The following is a 20,758-nucleotide window of genomic DNA, read 5'->3' on the forward strand; positions in this document are numbered from 1 at the left end:
TGAAGAAAAAAGAAAAGAAAGAAAGAAAGAAGAGAGCAACCAAACCAAAAAACAAATCCACCAATGATAACAAGCACTAAAAGCCATACTAAAACAAAAAACATAAAACGCACAGACAGAACTCTAGGACAAATGATAAAAGCAAATCTATACAGACAAAATCACACAAAGAAGCATACACGTACACACTCACAAAAAAGAGAAAAAGGGAAAAAATATACGTATCTATATATTAAAATAAAAAGGAAGAGAGCAACCAAATCTATAAACAAATCTACCAGTGATAGTAATCTCTAAATACTAAACTAAGATAAACATAAAACCAGAAACAAATTAAATGCAGGAAGCAAACCCCAAGTCTACAATTGCTCCCAAAGTCCACCACCTCAATTTTGGGATGACTCATTGTCTATTCAGGTATTCCACAGATGCAGGGTACATCAAGTTGATTGTGGAGATTTAATCCACTGCTCCTGAGGCTGCTGGGAGAGATTTCCCTTTCTCTTCATTGTTTGCACAGCTGCTGGGGTTCAGCTTTGGATTTGGCCCTGACTCTGCATGTAGGTCGCCTGAGAGCATCTGTTCTTTGCTCAGACAGGACAAGGTTAAAGGAGCAGCTGATTAGGGGGCTCTGGCTCACTCAGGCCGGGGGGAGGGAGGGGTAGGGGATGCAGGGCAAGCCTGCGGCAGCAGATGCCAGCATAACATTGCACCAGCCTGAGGTGCGCTGTGTGCTCTCCTGGGGAAGTTGTCCCTGGATCACAGGACCCTGGCAGTGGCGGGCTGCACAGGCTCCCGGGAGGGGAGGTATGGATAGTGGCCTGTGCTTGCACACAGGCTTCTTGGTGGCTGCAGCAGCAGCCTTAGAGTTTCATGCCCGTCTCTGGTGTCCGCGCTGATAGCCACGGCCCACATCTGTCTCTGGAGCTCGTTTAGGCAGTGTTCTGAATCCTCTCTCTGCGCGCACCCCGAAACAATGGTTTCTTGCCTCCTGGGCAGTTCCAGGCTTTTTCCCGGACTCCATCCTGGCTAGCTGTGATGCACTAGCCCCCTTCAGGCTGTGTTCACACGGCCGACTCCAGTCCTCTCCCTGGGATCTGACCTCCAAAGCCGGAGCCTCAGCTCCCGGCCCCCACCTGCCCTGGTGGGTGAGCAGACAAGCCTCTCAGGCTGGTGAGTGCTGGTTGGCACTGATCCTCTAAGCAGGAATCTCTCTGCTTTGCTCTCTGAACCCCTGTTGCCACACTCTCCTCCGTTGCTCCAAACCTTCCCCCCACCCCGCCACCCCCCATCTCCACCAGTGAAGGGGCTTCCTAGTGTGTGGAAACTTTTCCTCCTTCACAGCTCCCCCCAAGAAGTGCACGTCCCATCCCTATTCTTTTGTCTATGATTTTTCTTTTGCCCTACCCAGGTACGTGGGGAGTTTCTTGCCTTTTGGGAGGTCTGAGGTCTTCTGCCAGCGTTCCATAGGTGTTCTGTAGGAGTTGTTTCACGTGTAGATGTATTTCTGATGTATTTGTGGGGAGGAAGGTGATCTCCACGTCTTACTCCTCCACCATCTTGAAGGTCTCTCCAGGCTTTTCTTCTTTTTTAGCCTGAATAGTATTTCACGGTATATATATATATACACACATACACACACACAATGAATACTCTTATATTTAATTAATATAATAATTATTATATTTAATATTGATTAATTATTATAATTATTATTAATAATTATTACATTAATATATCATATATAGTCCACATATTTTTTATCTATTCATTTGTCAATGGACACTTAGGTTGTTTCAATGTGTTGGCCATTGTAAATAATGCTGCAATGAACATGGGAGTGCAGATATCTTTTTGAAATAGTGATTTTGTTTCCTTTGGATAAATACCCAGAAGTGGAATTGCTGGATCATATGGTGGTTCTATTTTTAGTTTTTTGAGGAATCTCCATATTGTTTTCCATAGTGGCTGCAACCAACTTACATTCCCACCAACAGTGCATGAGTATTTCTTTTTCTCCACATCCTTGCTAACACTTGCTATTTGTAGTCTTTTTGATGATAGCCATTCTGACAGGTGTGAGGTGATATCTCATTGTGGTTTTGATTTGCATTTCTCTAATGATTAGTGATATTGAGCACATTTTCATGTACCTGTTGGCCATCTACAAGTCTTTTGTGGAAAAAAAAGTCTATTCAGTCCCTCTGCCCATTTTTTAATTGAATAGGTTTTTTGTTTTGTATTCCTTTTGGGTTTTTTTTTTTTTTTTTTTTTTTTTGCTATTGAGTAGTATGAGTTCTTTACATGTTTTGGATATTAACTCCTTATCAGATATATGATTGATAATTATTTTCTCACATTCTGTAGGTTGCTGTTTCATTTTGTTGATGGTTTCCTTTGCTGTGCAGAAGCTTTTTAGTTTGATGTTTATTTATTTTTGCTTTTGTTGCCTGTTTTTGGTGTCAAATCCAAAAAATCATTGCCAAGACTGATGTCAAAACCTTACTCCCTATGTTTTCTTCTAAGAGTTTTATGATTTCAGGTCTTACATTAAAATCTTTAACCCATTTTGTGAATGGTATAAGATAGGGACCTGGTTTCATTCTTTTGAATGTGGCTGTCCAATTTTCCCAGCACACTTTACTGAAGAGACTATTCTTTTCCCATTGTATACTTTGGCTCATTTGTCATAAATTAATTGACTATATATGCTTTGGTTTATTTATGGGCTCACTATTCTATTCCATTAATCTATGTGTCCATTTGTATACCAATACCATACTGTTTTTGATTATTATAGCTTTGTAATACAGTTTAAAATCAGAAAATGTGATATCTCCAGCCTTGTTCTTCTTCCTCAGGACTGCTTTGGCTATCTGGGGTTTTTGGTGATTCCATACAAATTTTAGAATTGTTTGTTTGATTTCTATGAAAACATGCCATTGGAATTTTGATAGGGATTGCATTGAATCTGTAGATTGCTTTGATAGTGTGGAAATTTTTACAATATTAATACTTCCAATGTGTGAGCATGGAATATCTTTCCATTTATTTGTGTTTTCTTCCATTTCTTTCATCAGTGTCTTATATCTACAGTATACAGGTCTTTCACCTTCTTGGTTAAATTTATTTCTGAGTATTTTGTTGTTTTGATTAAACTGAAAATGGGATTGTTTTCTTAATTTCTTTGCCAGATAATTCATTATTAGTTATAGAAGAAACACAATAGATATTTTTATATTGATTTTGTATCCTGCAAATTTACTGAATTTGTTTATTAGTTCTAACAGCTATTTGATAACATTTTTAGGTTTTTTTTATATATAAGATCATGTGATCTGCAAATAAATGCAGTTTTATTTCTTCCTTTCCTATTTCGATGACTTTTATTTCTTTTTCTTGCCTAATTACTCTGGATAGGACTTTCAATACTATGTTGAATAAAAGTGGAGACAGTGGACATCCTTGTCTGGTTCCTGATTTTAGAGGAAAAGCATGTCATCATTGAGTATGATGTGAGCTGTGGGCTTGTCATACATGGCCTTTATTATGTTGGAGTATATTCCCTCTATACCCAGTTTGTTGAAAGTTTTAATCATAAATGGATGCTGAATTTTGTCAAATGCTTCTTGTGTATCTGTCAAAATGAAAACATGATTTTTCTCTTTTATTCTGTTAATGTGGTGTATCACATTGATTGATTTGTGGATATTGAACCATCCTTGTATCCCTGGAATAAACCCCACTTGATCATGGTGTATGAGCCTTTTAATGTTTTGTTGAATTCAGTTTGCTAATATTTTGTTGATTGAAACCATTTTTTGTATAACAGCTTTACTGAGATAATTCATACCATACAATTCATCCATTTAAAGTGTACAATTCAATTGAAATCCTTCTTTATATATAATATATTGTGGACTTTTTTTCCATCTCAAATATTATAATTCTACAGCATCACTTTAATGTTGGCATGGTATTTCTCTATATCTCTGTATCATTGTCTAAATAATTTCCTATCTTTTTCCACATGAAAGTTGTTTCCACTCTTTTTATTATCATAAAAACACTTTGACAAGCCTTCTTAGAGCTAAGTCTTTGTTGATATCCCTAAATTCTGGGTTTCTAGGACAAAATATATACACAGTTTAAAGGTTTAATACATATCACCAAAGTCTTCTCAAACAAGTTGCAACAGTGAATGTATACTCCCACAAGTATATGAAGATATTCCACCACTACATTTTGATTCTTCTTTACCTTTACATTCATAGGGTTCTCATCTGAGTAGAGGGTACAAGAAGGTTGTAACCAATTTCAGGTTCATCAAACACCAATATGCACCATAGTGGTTAGTCTGGTCAAAAGAAAGCATTAGTTCCTTGCGGGTACCAAATATCCACAGAAAAATTACATTGCAAAAGAACATTGGGAAGATCTGGAGTATAGGAAGTAGCCATACGTAGGCAGCTCCAGAGGAAGTTTTGATGTAGGTCACCTTCTGTGACCTGTGATTGGGAAGGAGGAGGGATGTTAAAGGGAAGAACAGGGGTCTGGAATCCTTGAACCATCTACTGATAATTTTGCCAGGGCTAGCCTTGGAGTTATGGAGTCTTGCCGATACTATCTTGGTAGCCTCCTGGCCACTTTTAGGGAATAGATTTCAGCTGATGAGAAAGTGGAATGTTTTTCTTCTACTGAATGGGTATTCAGCAAGCTGTTTTTATTTTCATTTAGACCTCTCATAGACTTGGAAATTCCACCTAAGAGAAAAAGTCAGTATCAGCCTCAATTAGACCAACAAACTCTCATTCAATACATTTGTTTTCGAAGACATTCAAAGCCTGCCGAACCATGGTATAAAGAAACTACGTACCAAAGAGACTATTCTTTGCCATTTTACAAGATGGGTAAGTCAGATCAAGTGTTCTTACTCTCTGAAAGCAAAACCTTGCCTGGGCCACAGATGAGCATCTCCCATGGGCTTGCCGTCTCAGGGAGTATGTCTGGGACTAGTCCCATTACGGGGGAAGGGGATGCGTGTGTGTCTGGGTGCAGGAAGAAGGATTTAGGGAGCTGCCCCTAGACTGCTTCCTCCTTTCCTCCTCCCCCTAGCTCCTTGTACAGAAGACTTTAAGACTGAAAATTCATAAATGTCCTTGGTAGGAAGCAAACTTGAGTCTGACCACTCCTCAGAGCACTTTATCACTTGACAAATTTGTTATTGTGCCTAAACATATTGTTAGAGGAATTTTCCCCCCTCATTCTCCTATTTGAAATGGATTCCTGGCAATTATTTTATAACTGGAGGTGTGTTTCAAAAATTCTAAATTCCCTATGTAGTATTTCTCCATGTTGCAGCCTGTGTGAGAGTACTGAGGGGCCGAGGCCCCCCACAGATATGACCCTGGGGGGTACACATGAACATGACCTGAAACATTACCTGTATTTCTGTAGTCACTGACACTTTGGATTTTAGTCACGGAATGGATTCCTTCGTTGACAGACTTTCTAAATGAGTAAACCCCAGTATTTCTGAGGCTCTTACACTGTAGCAGGCACATATTTTGTCCTTCTAACGGCTCTCTGAGGTAAATGCTATTATTTCTTGGTCACTGTAAACAGTGACAAAGTTGCAGAGACAGTTAATTAACTAGTCCCAAATCACAGTACCTAGGAGAAGCAGAATTCAGCCCCAGGCCAAGCTCTGTGCTGGACCTTTAAGCTATATTGTCTCTGTCACAGCTGAGCATCACTTATACTACTATTTATTCAACAGTTTTCTTTAAAGCGAGCCACTTTTTATCATAAAATTAAAAATAAGAAAACTAGTAGAAGGATGGTGGGGAGGAACGGGATGGGGAATGGGAAGAATCTGCCCTCCTTCTTGTCGCCCCTGAGAAAAGACCTGCAGCCTGGATGGGATGCCAGAGCAGGGCTGGGACTCAGGTCCTGAGGGGACAGCAAATGACAGCAATCGGAAAGAGTGGGAACCCAGCAGGACCAGGCAGATCTTGGGGAGTTGAGCCAGGCATGGGGGTGGTAATGGATGAAGCTGGGATTGGGGCCAGAGATTGACTGGAGGAGTCTGGGATAAGGGCAAACCTGGCTTCTGGGAGGTGAGAGAAGGTTGGAGCCTGAGAAGAGAGTGAGCTGAGGGAATGGGGAGGAGGGTGAGAGCTGAGATTAAGTCATTTGGAGGATGAGGTACAGGGTGGTAGGAGTTAGGGTCCCGCAGGCGGGGGACCTTAGGAGGGTTATGTTGTTGGGTTTTTTTTCACATATTTATTGGAGTATAATTGCTTTAAAATGTTCTGTTAGTTTCTGCTGTATAACAAAGTGAATCAGCTATACGTATACATATATTCCCATATCCCCTCGCTCTTGTAAGAAGGTTATGTTAAAGGGAGTCAGCCGTGGGGTGGGGGCACTGCTGGGGCTGAGGAGGGCTTGGAAAGAAGGGGTCGTCCGGAAGTGTTAGTGGGGCTCCTGTCCCTGCAGGACGGCCGAAGCAGTTTCTTGAGACTGAGCGTGAAATCTGTTTCCTTTGTATGAGGGACTCTAGGTGGCCTCTAGTTTCCAAAGTGATAGTAAACACTTCTTTACAATTCCTTTGCTATGCGGAAGTCTTGTTAGACAGACACAAAAGGTTTCTCCCTTGCTTATTTTAGAAGACAATTCCTAATTCTTTCCAAACCTATAGAACAAGGGTAACGTCTAGCAAAGAAAATACCTGGGCTAGGTGCCATGGGAGGAGGTAAAAGTCCAGACTATGAGCTCAGCATCAGGGAGCTCACAAGCTAATTGGGAAGATGAGGCAACAGTCAACCTATCAGAGAGTGATTAAGTACTAAGTAGAGGAGCAGGAGTTGAAAGATGAGGTCACTGGGGCCTAGAACAGCCAGGAAAGCAGCATGCACTCGTGGGGAACTAAGCTCGGTCTTGACAGATAAGATGTGCATGGGAAAGAAGAAACAGGGCGACATACCAGAGGCAGCAGATGAGAAGAAGGTTGGGAGGTTTGTGAGGTCCGGGAGAGCAGGGGGGAATCCAGCTATGAGGACCTGGCTGACTGGGCAAGGCAGAAGGAGGAAGTGGGAAGGAAAGTGTGGACGGTCAGAGGGGGCGAGAATGCCTGGAACTGAAGAGGAGCTGCAGGAGTCTGGAAAGTTGAATTTGGACAATCAGAGCCATTGTAGGATCAGAGTCCAGGAAGTGACCCAGTCAGCTTCAGAGGATTAGTCTGTCAGGCTGCTTAGCATGGGTGGGAGAAGACACAGCTGGCAGGTGAGAAGAGCAGCTGGGAGGCCATGGCAGAACCGCGGGATGGAGTAGTGAGAGGCAGTGAACAGAATCCAGGCCTTGGAGGGCTACAGGCCTGGCACATTCTAGCTGCGTGGTGTTGGGCAAGACACTTGACTTTTCTGAACCTTTTTGTGTCTGTAAAATAGAGACTCAAGTCTACGTTTTAGGTTACTTGCTAGAATTGAAAATATCTGTCATGTGCCCAAAACTGTGCTAAGTGATTTACTCATACATGTGTCACACTCAGGGCTGCAGTGAGTTGTATTGCCCCCATGAAGTAGGTATTGTCATTAACCTCATTTAGCAGAAGAGGAAACGGAGGCTTAGAGACTTAGAAACCTACTCAAGCAAGCAACTGGTAAGTCATCAGTCTAGGTCATGTCTGGAGATGTCACACTCCCAGACCTTGCTCTTAAAGTGAACTGAGGAAGTTTCACGGGAAATGGGAAGAAGACTCATATGGCAAAGCATCAGGAGAGAGAAACAACAGTACTGGTAGAGAATTCACAGGAAAGAAATTAAAGCTAATTGCATAGCCTCCCACTTCTACTGCAGGATTGTTGGTGCCTCTGATAGAAATAATGGTTTTAGGCAGAAGAAGTGTCAAGTTGGGATCTGTATACAATTGAAAATATGGTACTGGAAAGTGTAGGCTAGGCAACACAAGAAGACAGAATTGGCTAGTGCCCTACTTAGTGAGGTTTGAAGCCTGACTAATTCAAGAGAAAATTTATGTTGAAATATTCATTGCTCCATTCATTGACTCATTGATTGTGTGTATGTTAGTTATCTATTGTGCAGTAACAAATCATTCCAAAACTTAGTGACTTAAAACATCAATGATGATGCTTTTTATCTCTCATGGTTTTGGTGGGTTAGGATTTGAGAACTGCTCAGGTGGGCAGTTCTGACTCAGAGTCTTTCTCAAGGTAACATTCAGTGTCAGTGAGTGCTTCATCCTCTGAAGGCTCAGCTGGGGCTGGAGCACCCACCCTCAAGGTGGCTCACTCACATAGTTGTCAGGTATGACTACTCACAGGGCTGTGACCTGCTGGTTGGGGACTGAGACCTCAATGCCTTTCCAGGTGGGCCTTTCCAGGCTGAGCATCCTGATGGCATGGCAGTTAGCTTCCCCTAGAATGAGTAATCTGAGATAAAGTTGGGAACTGCAATGCCTTTTATGGCTTAGGTTCAAAAGTCACACAACACTCAGCCCTGAAGCAGTGTGGGAGGAGAGGACCCAAGGCACGGATACCAGGGGTTGAGAATCATTGGGGTCCATCTTGGAAGCTGGCAATCATAAGATGATTCAGTCATTGACTGAGCACCCAGTACAAAGTAGACACTGTGCTGTCTGCTGGGGGTACAGTGACCGGGATAGACAAGACATCTGCTTTCATGGAGCTGACATTCTGGTGGGGGATATGGAGCATGACCAAGTACATATTTTTTTAAATTTTAGATTGTAGTAGTGCTATAAGGGAAGTAAACAGAGTGATGAGTATAGCCAGGGGAGGTTACTTTTAATAGTGCAGTCAGGGAAAACCTCTATGCAGTTTTCGCTGAGCCCTGGAAAATAAGAAAAAACCATGTAAAGAGCATTTCAGGAAAAGGAATAGTAAATCCTGAAGCCTGAAAGCTGGAAAGGGCTTGGCATGTTTGAGGAACAGAAAGGAGGCCAGTGTAGTTTGGTGGGTAGTCAGTGAGGGTGAGAGTGGTAAGATGTTTGGATTCTATTCTAAGAACAATGGAAAGACTTGGAATAATTTTGAACAGAGGAGTGGCATATCATTTGTATTTTAAAAAGATCAGTCTGCCTGCCATTAGGACACTGTTTGGAGAGGAACAAGAGGGAGGGCTTGCAGACCAGTGAGGAAACTGTTTAGTAGTTGAGACCAGAGGTGATGGTGGTTCAGACCAGCAGGGAAGATGAAAAGGAATAAATGGGTTCCAGAGATATTTTGGAGCTGACATCAGTTGAACTCACTGATAGATTTGATGTCAAGCACATTTTCATTCATTCATACATATTCCTTCAGTAACTAATTTGAGAGCCTAACTATATGCCAATCAGTATGCAAGGTTTCATCAACACCATGTGAAACAGAAATAGACACAAAGTTTCTACATTCAAGGAGCTTCGGTGGGGAACCAGCATAGAAATAAGCATAAAATTTCACCTGTCATAAATCCTATGAAGCAGAATTTATGTGGTGCTATAGGAGCATACAACAGGTCAGAGAAATGATAAGTTGAGAGCTGAAAGATGAGCTAAAAGTTAACTAGGCAAGGAAGAGGGGAAGAGCTTCACAGAGAGTGCAGCATATGCAAAGGCACTGTGGTAAGAGCATGACATGTTTGAAGAAGTAAAAAAAAAATGAGTGTGTTGGAGGCCAGAAGTCAAGAAGGATATGGCTGAAGAGATAGAAAGGTCAGGACAAGGAGGGCTTTACAGGCCATTTTCAGGTTTGGGGCCTCTAGCCTGAGATTAATGGGAAACTTTTGAAAAGTTTTAAAGAGAGTGGAGGTGACATGATTAAAATTGCATTTTGAAAAGATTACTCCAACTGTGGGGAAGAAAAAGGGGGCGGGATGGGGAGTAGAGTGGGGCAAAGATTGAATACAAAGGGTCAGGAGGCAATTGCAGGGGTTAGGCTGACGGTTTTTAACCTCAGCTACATCACTTTTAAAAATCCAGATGCCCAGGATATACCCAATACCAATTAAGTCAGAATCTCCTGGTGGGAGGGAGAAGGTCCCAGGCATCAATAATTTATAAAACTTCCAGATAATTCCATTGTGCAGCCAAGTTAGGAACCAGTGCTTTAGGCAACTGATGATGGGAGGTAGTGATACCGACCAGGGTTCTTGGCCTTCCCCAATCAGTAGAAATTGACTAGAGGCTAGACAAGAAATTCAGGCAAGGCTTTATTGGGGTTCCTGTGCTGGCCGGCCACAGGAGGGGCCAAAAGCAAGTAACACATTCCCTTGGTGGTTCCCCAGTGGGGTGCGCGAGCTGGTTCCTTATATGGGGTGAGGGTAGGGGTGTGTCCAGGGGGGCTGGAGGCGTGGCTTAGGTGTTTTTCCCACCCCTTTGGTGGTGGTGTGCACAGGGGGCATGTGCAATACCCTGCTTTTGCACTCGGCTCTTCACAAGTGGCAGTTAGATTTTTTTTTATCTCTTTGTATCTTGTTGTCCATAATTTGCCCCAACTGTGCCTGCACACAATTTTTAGTCCCTTATAGTTCCTTTGTATTTTGTTGCTTGAGGAGAAGTTCGTCCAGGTGCAAGCACTGCAGCAAAGTGTCCCGGGTTCCAGCCTGTCTCACTTCCCCCTGAGAGACTCTACACACTTATTCTTTTTTTTAAAATAAATTTTATTTATTTTATTTATTTATTTTTGGCTGCACTGGGTCTTTGTCGCTGGGCGCGGGCTTTCTCTAGCTGCAGCGAGCAGGGGCTACTCTTCATGGCGGTGGGTGGGCTTCTCACTGTGGTGGCTTCTCTTGTTGCGGAGCACAGGCTCTAGGCGGGGGATTCAGTAGTTGTGGCTCACGGGATCTAGAGCACAGGCTCAGTAGTTGTGGCTCACGGGCTTCAGTAGTTGTGGCGCACGGGCTTCAGTAGTTGTGGCGCACGGGCTTAGTTGCTCCACGGCATGTGGGATCTTCCCTGACCAGGGCTCAAACCCATGTCCCCTGCACTGGCAGGCAGATGCTTAACCACTGCACCACCAGGGAAGCCCTACACCTTTATTCTTAAGGGGTAAGGGGCTGAAGTTCTCTTCTTCTGAAATTTCTTCCTGCTGGACAGGGGCCACAGACCCTAGCCTACCCTAGAGGTGTATGAGTCCCTTGCTGACTGTCCCAAGGACCTGTAGGGACCTGGGCCACTCTCTACTGGAATGGTTTGAATTCCTTGAGCCATCATGAGACTTACTTCAAACTGTTGGAGCCTAGAAGACACAAATTTAACCAAAAGGTTAAACAAACCAGGGCTAAAAAGGAGAAGAACAACAATAGCCATTAAAGGGTTTAGAAAGGAAAGGAACCACGTTAACTTTGGGAGGGTTTCCTTAACTGTTGACCACACAGGGGAGACTACGTCATCCCTGCCAAGAAGCCATTCTGTTTGGGCGTATATTTTGTTAACCTCAAGGTTAAAGTTTAACATGTTGCTCTATTTTTAGAATGGAAGCTCTGAACCTGTTGGTCCCAGGTCTCCTTCTTGAACCAAAAATTCTTAGTCACAGGCTTACAACAGCAGGGAAGACAACGGAGTACTAGATAAAATATAGCATAAATCAGTATGACTGAAAAGAAAAGGGTTATGAGAAAATGAAAAACTCCTGCCAGAAAGTTTTTTATACCTTGTGGAATCCAAGAGAACAAACTAGATAAGCAGTTTTCAATCTCCCCGCCCATATTGAATAGAAAGAGTTGGTGATTAATTGTCTGCTGAACCCAGGTGGCTTATTGTCAAATTTTCTCAATGTTGGTTTCTACCTGGGAAGAGGTGTTGACATATGTGCAAAACAAGAAGTATTGGCAATTGCACACACCCCTCTTTGTTCTGCCAATAGATGATCGAGGGCTAATCAGTTGTCAAGTACCACCTTGGGCAGGGACTCTAGATCCCTCCCCAGATGGAGAGAATCAGGTAGTCCTTTAATAATTTTCCACTGCTCAGAAAGGGGTATGAGCAGTTTCTGATGTATGTGCCACCAGCCATCTGTTCTCTTAGTTCTCCCTTTGTCTCGTGCCCTGCTCTCCTTAGAAGTTGAGTAACTAGGTATGACGTTAGAAGGGGTAAGGGATGGGATTAAAGCCATTTCTTTTCTGGGCATCAGGGCTGTTTCTATGCCTCCCGATCTGCCCTGTTGTTCCCTTGCGTAATTTGAGATTTTTCCTTTTGGTGCCCGCAGCAGTGAATGACTGCTACTAGTTTTGGTTTTGAGCTGCTTCTATGAGATGTAAAATCTCAGCTCCATATTTCACAGGGGAGTGTTTTGCATTTAAAAGTCCTCTTCTTTCCAGATAGCTGCCTAGACATGTAAAACAAGGAAGGCATATTTTGAGTCTGTATATATGTTTATAATTTTTCCTTCCCCTAAGGTTAAGGATCAAGTTAGCTCTATTACCTCAGCCCTCTGGGCTGAAGTGTTTGTTAGGTGGCAAAGGTTTTGCTTCTGTAACGCTATAAGCACTCACAATAGCATACCCTGTCCTACTGACTCCATCTTTAATGAAACTACTGCCATCAGTAAATCATGCTTTCTCAGGGTTTTCTATGGCCTGGATTGTTAGATCAGGCCTACAGGCATAAACCAGGTCAAGGGTCTTAAGGCAGGAATGTGTTAGTTCTGGGCTTTCCGCGGGCATCAGTGTAGCCGGGTTGAGGGTGTGGCAACTTTTGAGAGTTAGCTCTGGGGAGTCAAGGAGTAAAGCCTGGTACTTAGTAAGGTGGCCTCCAGTTAGCCAATGGTGGCCTTTAATCTCCAGAGTCGCTTGTACTTGATGAGGGGTCTGGACTTCCAGCGGCTGTCCAAAGGTAAGCTTGCTAGCTTCTTCCACTAATAAAGCAGTGGCAGCTACCACCCGGAGGCAGCCAGGCCAACCTCGGGCCACGGAATCTAGTTGCTTGGAAACATAGCCTATAGGCTGAGGAGCTTCTCCTAGCTTTTGTACAAGGAGCCCCCAGAGCTGTCCCCTGCTTTTCAGCTATGTACAAGGTAAATGGCTTTTTTAAATTAGGGAGACTCAGAGCGGGATCTCTGATGAGGGCCAGATATTATTGATATTAATAATATCAAATAATATTTGATATTATTAAAAGCCTTTTCTTGTTTCCCCCTTCCAAAGTAATGGTTCTGTATCTGGCCTTTAGTGGCTTCATATAGAGGCTTAGCCATTAGTCCAAATCCTGGAATCCAAATTCTGCAAAATCCTGCCATGCCTAAGAAAGTACGAAGATTTTTTTTGTCTTTGGGGCACTTAGGCCTAATATAACTTGTTTTCTATCTGGCGATAACTGTTTACTTCCAGGGTTTATAATATATCCCAGATATTTAACTTGTTGTGGTTTTGAAATTTGTGCCTTTTTCTGGGATATCCTGTAACCCCAGGCCCCAAGGAAATTAAGGACTTCTATGGTATTCTGATCTGAGGCCTCCATGGTGTGGCTGCATATTAATATATCACCCACATACTGTAGAATAGCCTCTTCTTTTAGGTGTATTTCCCTTAGTTCTTTTCCTAGGGCCTGGGTGAACAATTGTGGACTGTCCCAAAACCCCTGAGGCAATACTGTCCTTGTATATTGTTGCATTTGGCCCAAGTGAGGGTTAGTCCACTTGAAGGCAAACAGATCCTGTAATGAGGGATGAATTGGGATGCAAAAGAAGGCATCCTTGAGGTCAAGCATAGTAAACCATTTGGCATCTCCAGGTTTCTGGACTATATACTGTAAGGATTGTCTACAAGGGGATGTATAGGGACCACTGTATCATTTACTGCTCTAAGGTCTTGCACCATTCAATATTCCCCATTTGGCTTAACAACTGGCAGAATAGGGGTTTTGCATGGAGGCTGACAGGGCACTAAGAGGCCATGTTTTAAGAATTTATTTATGAGGGGTTGCAAACCCTTTTTTGCTTCCAACTTTATGTGATACTTTCTCTTGTTAGGATGAGCGACTTCTGGCTTAAGGCTAATTTTTATAGGTTGGGCATTTATAGCCTTCCCAGGGATTCCTTTGTCCCAAACTGCAGGGTTTAGTGTAGAATATGGCTGGGAATAGACCCCTGTTCTTCCAGCTGATTTGTCTTAGAGTCAAGAAAAGGGGCTGCTTGGGGTCTCCTAATTATAATATGGCTCCAAGGGAGGCCAGAAGGTCTCTCCCCTGTAGTGGGGTAGGACACTCAGGCACAACTGAAAAGTTGTGTGAGATCAAACGCTGTTCACATTGGCAAGTGAGAGGCCCAGTAATGGGTGTGAGGCTTTCTGTCAACACCAGTCACTGTACAGCTTTTAGAGGAGAGAAGCCCAGTGTGAGAGATCAGGACAGAGTAAGTGGCTCCCATATCAATTAAAAAATTGATTTTCTTACCTGCCATGTTATGGACCACCAGGGCTCCTCAAAGGAGATAGACATCTTGTGAAGGGGAGCTGCCAAAATCCCCGGGCCACCTCAGTCATCCAGCATGGCCGTATTGAAGTGGGAGTCCCCCCTTCGCCTTTGGGATGGGGGAAAGTTTCACTTCCAATAACCTATTTGTTTGCAGACTGCGCATGGACCGGGGGGCTTTTTTTTTTGGCACTTTTGGGCCCAGTGGTCAGTTGACTTACATTTGAAGTGTTCCCCCTTGTGGGATGGATGGTTAAGCTTCCTTGGCCCCCTTAGGTTGCCTTGAGGTTACACGGCATGACAGACAGCAACAGCTATCAGTTTAGCATGAGCCCTGGCCTGCCTGTTTTCACCTTGGGTTCTCTCTTCCTCCTCAGCTTGATCTCGATTATTAAGTACCCCAAAGGCCACCTCTAGGAGTTGGGGCATAGGGGTTTGTGGGCCTAATTGTAACTTGTGGAGCTTCTGCTTAATATCAGGAGTGTACTGGCTGATAAAATGTTGTCCCAGCAGGGGTTGACCCTTGGGAATGGACAGCTCAATATTAGTAAATTTTCTAAAAGCCTCCATAAGCCGTCCCTGAAAGAGGGCTGGATTTTCTTTTTCTTCTTGTGTCACTCTTTTAACCTTTTCATCGTTAACTGGCTTTTTGATACACTTTCTCATCCCTTCTAATACCCATTGGATCATGTGATTTCTGGCTTCTGTTCCCTCCCAGGAATTATCATTCCAATGGGGCTCCTGATTTGGGGCTGTGTCTCCTCCCATAACAAAAAGTTCGTGTTGGTCCCCGGCAAGCTGGTCAGTGCGCCCCTGGGCTGCTGCCCAAATTCTCTGTTTCTCCTCAGGAGTACAGCAAGTAGATAGGACTATTTGGACATCCTTCCAAGTTAAATCAAAGGCCAGAGTTAGGGCCTGAAACCCTTCAGCAAACTTTGACTAGAGTCTTCAGAAAATCAGCCAGTCTCTGCTTGCATTGGGCTAAGTCACTTAAAGAGAAGGGCACATGTACTCTGATTGTCCCTTCACCTTTTGCCATTTCCCTAAGAGGGCATATGTTTCCTGATCTTAGGTGCTAGGAAGTTGCACTGTGAGTTAGCTCAGAGGGACAAGTCTCTCCTTTCTGGAGTAATGGAGGGTATAAAGGGACATAGGGAGGTGGAGTTTGGGATTTGTCAGAGGGATCTGGAGAAGTAGGTGCCTCTGGGGAAGTAGGTGCCTCTGGAGAGGTAGGTGGCTCCGGAGAAGCAGTGGAGACTTGGTTTCCCCCCTGAGAACTGGGGAGGATTAGAAGGGGATCATCTAAAATGTTGGGAGTGTTTTCTGATTCCCCAGGCTTTTGATTACAGGAGCCACATAGAGCGAGGTTTTGGTAAAGGATCATGAAGGCTTGAACATAGGGAACCTCAGTTCATTTTCCCATCCTGCAACAGTAAAGATCCAATTGCAAGATGATATTGTAATTTAGAGACCCATTTTCAGGCCATTTTTATCCATCCCCCCAACTTATATAAAGGCCAGGCAGTGTTACAGTGAAGTTTAAGTTTTCCCCTTTTCAGCCCATCTAGTTTTTAAAAATTTCCAATTTTTAAGAATACATTCCAGAGGTGTTTCTTCTGGCTTAGAAGAGGATCCTTCCATGTTGCGTAACCTGCAACCAAGAAAGAGCACTCCTAGATATGAAGTCTGGTGTCCTGGAGACATTTTACCAGGAGGCCTTTGTCAGAAGGGGGTCAGAGTGTCTTCCAAATTCCCTTCTTACCTAATGGGATTTTGAGCGTCCTCTACTTTCCCATCAATTCCTAACCAGGCGTCTCTGGTCGACCCAGTCCCTCATGCAAGGGGTCAGTGCCAGTGCATTGCCAGGGCTCTCCTTGAGGGGGATCTGTTATCTCTAAAGCTTATGTCCTATAACAAGTTTCCCTAGGTTGGGGTGTATTCCTTAAGAATGAGCATCTATAAAGCCTAGGATGTGGGCTGCTTGGAAGTGGCCAGCCCAATAGGTAGTCTGTAACAAGGTCTGGGCTGCCAAGGCCTGGAGTGAAGGGGGTCCTAGAGGTGCAAAAAGGAACTCCTGGAGGAATTGGAGTTGGGCATAATGAAAAATGCCACAGGAGTCAGGACCTGAGGGCCTAGAGGTGGGAGTATTCCCAAAGGGGATTTCTGGACATAGAGTAAGGTGAGAGACAAGACAGCAGAAGAACCCCAAACCCTTTCCCTTATCTGTTTGGTGGTTATGATAAAACTGGGGAGAGCCTGATGATTCCACTTGACACAAGCAACAGCGAGTTTGGGCAATGTTTCCCATGTAATTTAACATACCAAATGAACCCAACTAGTTTAGGATCTCTCTTTGGGTTGCTCCAAGGGCCCTTTGAAGCACCCCAAAGTTAGCTGGAGGTCAAAAGAACTTGATATTTGGGAAGTCTGTCAAAAATTTCAAAAAGTTTTAAAACACCCAATCAGATAGAATCATAGGTCACCATGAAAAAATTATTCCTTGAGCTAAGGTGAAAGAAAAGATTGCAAAAGTAAATATAGATCACTTAAAGGCACAGAAACTCACACAATCTGTTATCAAAAGCAGCATTCCAGGAAAACTTTGCTCTCTTATGAGAGAGAGAAACCAAATCCAGTCTTGCATCCACCTACTCTTAATAAAATCCATTTACCTAATTGAATTTAATCCAACCTTAGAAAATCCTGACCACATACAAAATTCTCTTCTCAGTGTTCATTTTCCACAAACCTTCTGCAAATTTCTGTAGACATATTTTGTCCCTTATTTTTTCCCATTCAGAAACAACCAGCTCTAGGACAAAATCACCCTTTTTTCCTTTCAACAAAATATATTTCCATTCCTCACACCTTCTTTTCTGAAAACACACATCTTACTTTCCTTAAGCCACCATGAACTGTCTTTTACATTAACATTCTATAGATTGGTAGAGAACATCTCAAGGTGGCATCAAACATCTTTAGTTTCTCTCTCACAAGAAGACAAAAGTAGGTAAATTTAGACATGCTTAACAATTAATGTTCCAAAATTTTATCTTATCTGAAATGGCCTGGATATTCAATGAATTCTTAACATTTAACTTAATTTTGTTTCAAGTTACCAAAATTTGGAGAGACTATTTTAGATGGACATTACCAAAACATAATTATTCCTATAGAGTTTAACAAAAAGCTCTTATCTCAGTTACATTTACTTAAAAGTTTAATGATACTGGGTTATTTTCCCTGTTGACAAATTTCATAACAGAAACAATATGCATTTATTGACTTTCAATAACCCTAGGTACAATGAAAGTATTGTACTTAATGTTGATGTCTCTAAAGACAGGTCTGTATTAATTAAAACCACAAGCTTAAGCTAGCTCTAATACCAAGTATTAATTTAATATTAAATATTTCCCAGATCACACGAACCTGAAATGTATTCTAGTGAGCTTCTTTTTTATTTCTGAGAATGTATATAAGCACTCAATTTCTTTTAAGCAAATTAAATACAGCTCATTTACAAGTTAATTTTTATATAAAGACAGACAGAACCAGAGATCTCACAGTTTTTCTGCTTGAATTTAAAATGCCTCTTTTTTTTTTTTTCCTCAGTCTGGAGAACTACAGATGGATCAGGTAGTTCCTGAGAGCCCAGGCAGAATAGTTACATTGCAAAGGCGGAAGAGAGATGCAAGCGCCTCTCCTTTTTTTTTTTTTTCTCTTTAAAATCCCACTAAGTAACCCAAGGCTGGAGCCTCAGGCCATGTGGCCAGTTTGTATTTCGAGGTTTAAGTGCTCCACCATGCCCACAATGTCGGCAGAGACTTGCAGGAGCAGTTGGACAGACAAAACTACATAAAACAAAGATACCAATGACAAAAACTTAAAGACACAAACAAGAAGTTTTCAGGAGAAAGGGGATGGGAGTGCAGGTATAAGAATCAAGGGAGAGGTAAAGGGAGGAGGGAGAGAAAAGACGGAAAAAGAGAAAGAGGCAGCAGGAAAACAAAGGCAAGAATACTGGGACAACAGGACTTGCAGCCACTACATGATATGAGGTTTAAACCTCTATCACTCTCATAAATTCCCGTCAGGGAGAGCCTGCTGGACCAGGATCTGCATGGTGTGAGGCGAGCCTCTCCCACCTCTCTGCTTGTCACTTGACAAGGTGAGCCGTTGCCGGCCAGAGGGAGCAGGTCTCACAAGCTGGGAGGAGTGATGCTGTAGCTGCCCGATGTCCACTCTCTCGGAAGGATAGGACAGAGAATTAGGAGAGGACAGAGACAGGAGAAGTAGGGAGATATTAGGAGAGGGAAGAGGACAAGGGGGAGGGGAAAGCATTGTCTGAATGAGGGTCCTGAGACCCCCAGTGTCCAGGAAGGCAGACTTACCAAACGTAGTGACGCCGAAACACGAGGTTCAGGCAGCCGCTTGTCACCCATGAGGAAGCTGAAGTCAGTGGTCCCGGAGGTGCCCAGGTCCTCTCCCCAACAGGGTACAACTGCCCCATGCTGGGTGCCACTAAGTCTGATACCGACCAGGGTTCTTGGCCTTCCCCAATCAATAGAAATTGACTAGAGGCCAGACAAGAAATTCAGGCAAGGCTTTATTGGGGCTCCTGCAGCGGTTGCAGGAGGGAGCAAAAAAAGTAACAGATTCCCTTGATGGTTCCCTGAGTGGGGGTGAGCTGGCTCCTTATATGGGGTGAGGGTAGGTGTGTGTTCAGGGGTCAGGCCAGAGAAGTGCCTTAGCTGTTTTGCCCACCCCTTTGGTGGTGTCGTGTGCAGGGGGTATGAACAGAGCAAAAGCTCCCAACACCTGGTTTTTGCTTCTGGTTCCTTGGAAGTGGCAGTTGGGTTTTTTGGTCTTTTTGTATCTTTTTTTAATATATATATATATATATATATATATATATATATATATATATAAATTTATTTATTTTATTTTTGGCTGCATTGGGTTTTCATTGCTGTGCACGGGCTTTCTCTAGTTATGGTGAGCAGGGGATACTCTTCGTTGTGGTGCGCGGGCTTCTCATTGCGGTGGCTTCTCTTGTTGCGGAGCATGGGCTCTAGGTGCGTGGGCTTCAGTAGTTGTGGCACGCAGGCTCAGTAGTTGTGGCTCATAGGCTGTAGAGCGCAGGCTCAGTAGTTGTGGCGCACGGGCTTAGTTGCTCCATGGCATGTGGGATCTTCCAGGGCCAGGACTCGAACCCGTGTCCTGTGCATTGGCAGGTGGATTCTTAACCACTGCACCACCAGGGAAGTCCCCGTCTTTTTGTCCATAATTTACCCCAACTGAGCATGCACACAGTTATTTTTAGTCCCTTATAGTTTCTTTGTATTTCGTTGCTGTAGGAGGTTTGTCCAGGTCTAAGCACTGCAACACTGCAGCAAAGGGTCCCAGGTCCCCAGCCTGTCTCAGTAGCAGTACAGAGAGTTACATGGATTTGAGAGATACTTAGGTGGCAATCAGGCAGGCAAAAGGCTGGTCTGCAAGAGACCTAACAGAGTTGTTACAAAGCTGAGCACTGATAGAGAAAGGAGCAGAGACTGAATAGAGTTTCTGTTTAATTCAAGAAACTGACTCCTCGAAGGAGTATTTGGGGGAAGGGCTTTTCACAGAATAAGATAAAGTAAATATTACATTGTTTATCAAGGTGTAAGGTTTTTTTATCTTATCCATTGACCAGTCTTTGTGATCAGATTTTAAGGGCAGAGCTTATGTCTAGATTAGCAATGATTTGCATTTCATGTGCAGTTCTTATCTCTTTTGGGAATAGTTGAAGAACAGATTATGTATAGATTATGATAGATCATGGTTATTGCCTAAGAAATTCTTCTTCAGTAAAATTCTTTCTCAGCACATAGAGGTTCATTTATTTATTTAGGAAATATTTATTAAGCATTGACTATGTGCAAGACACAGTAGAAGAGATGAAGACTTCGTCCTCAGAATTTATAGCCTGGAAGAGTGAGATGGCCCCTCAGATGAAAATTGCCCTTGTTTTATGCACCCTGGTGCCAAATAATTCAAAAACCTCATTCTTCCAAAATAAAATATATTCTTTCAGTAGCAGTGTGACCCTTAGACTCTCTGACCTTCAGTTTTCCCATGTGCAAAAAGGATAAAAATAGTATCTATCTAATAGAATTGAGATACCTGTATAAAGAATTTAGCATTGTGCCTGTACGTAACATTAAGAAACCTCCAAAAATGTTAGCTATTATTATTATTGATCAAGAATAAACATGTGCCATAATAAATATTTGTTTTAAAAAAAAAACCTAATACACTGGAATTACATCTTATACTGTGATTAAT

General features: G+C 42.9%; 1 protein-coding gene across 1 annotated transcript in view; it reads left to right on the forward strand.

Moving 5' to 3' along the window:
• SPMIP3 (sperm microtubule inner protein 3) overlaps positions 1-20,758 on the forward strand; it is a 35,348-nt gene that overhangs the window by 13,003 nt on the left and 1,587 nt on the right. The window contains exon 3 of the mRNA XM_059905206.1: positions 4,738-4,910. Coding sequence (XP_059761189.1) covers positions 4,738-4,910 — 173 coding nt within the window. The remainder of the gene's footprint in view (positions 1-4,737; positions 4,911-20,758) is intronic.

This window comes from Balaenoptera ricei, chromosome 1 (assembly GCF_028023285.1).
Source record: "Balaenoptera ricei isolate mBalRic1 chromosome 1, mBalRic1.hap2, whole genome shotgun sequence".
Classification (NCBI taxonomy): Eukaryota; Metazoa; Chordata; class Mammalia; order Artiodactyla; family Balaenopteridae; genus Balaenoptera; species Balaenoptera ricei.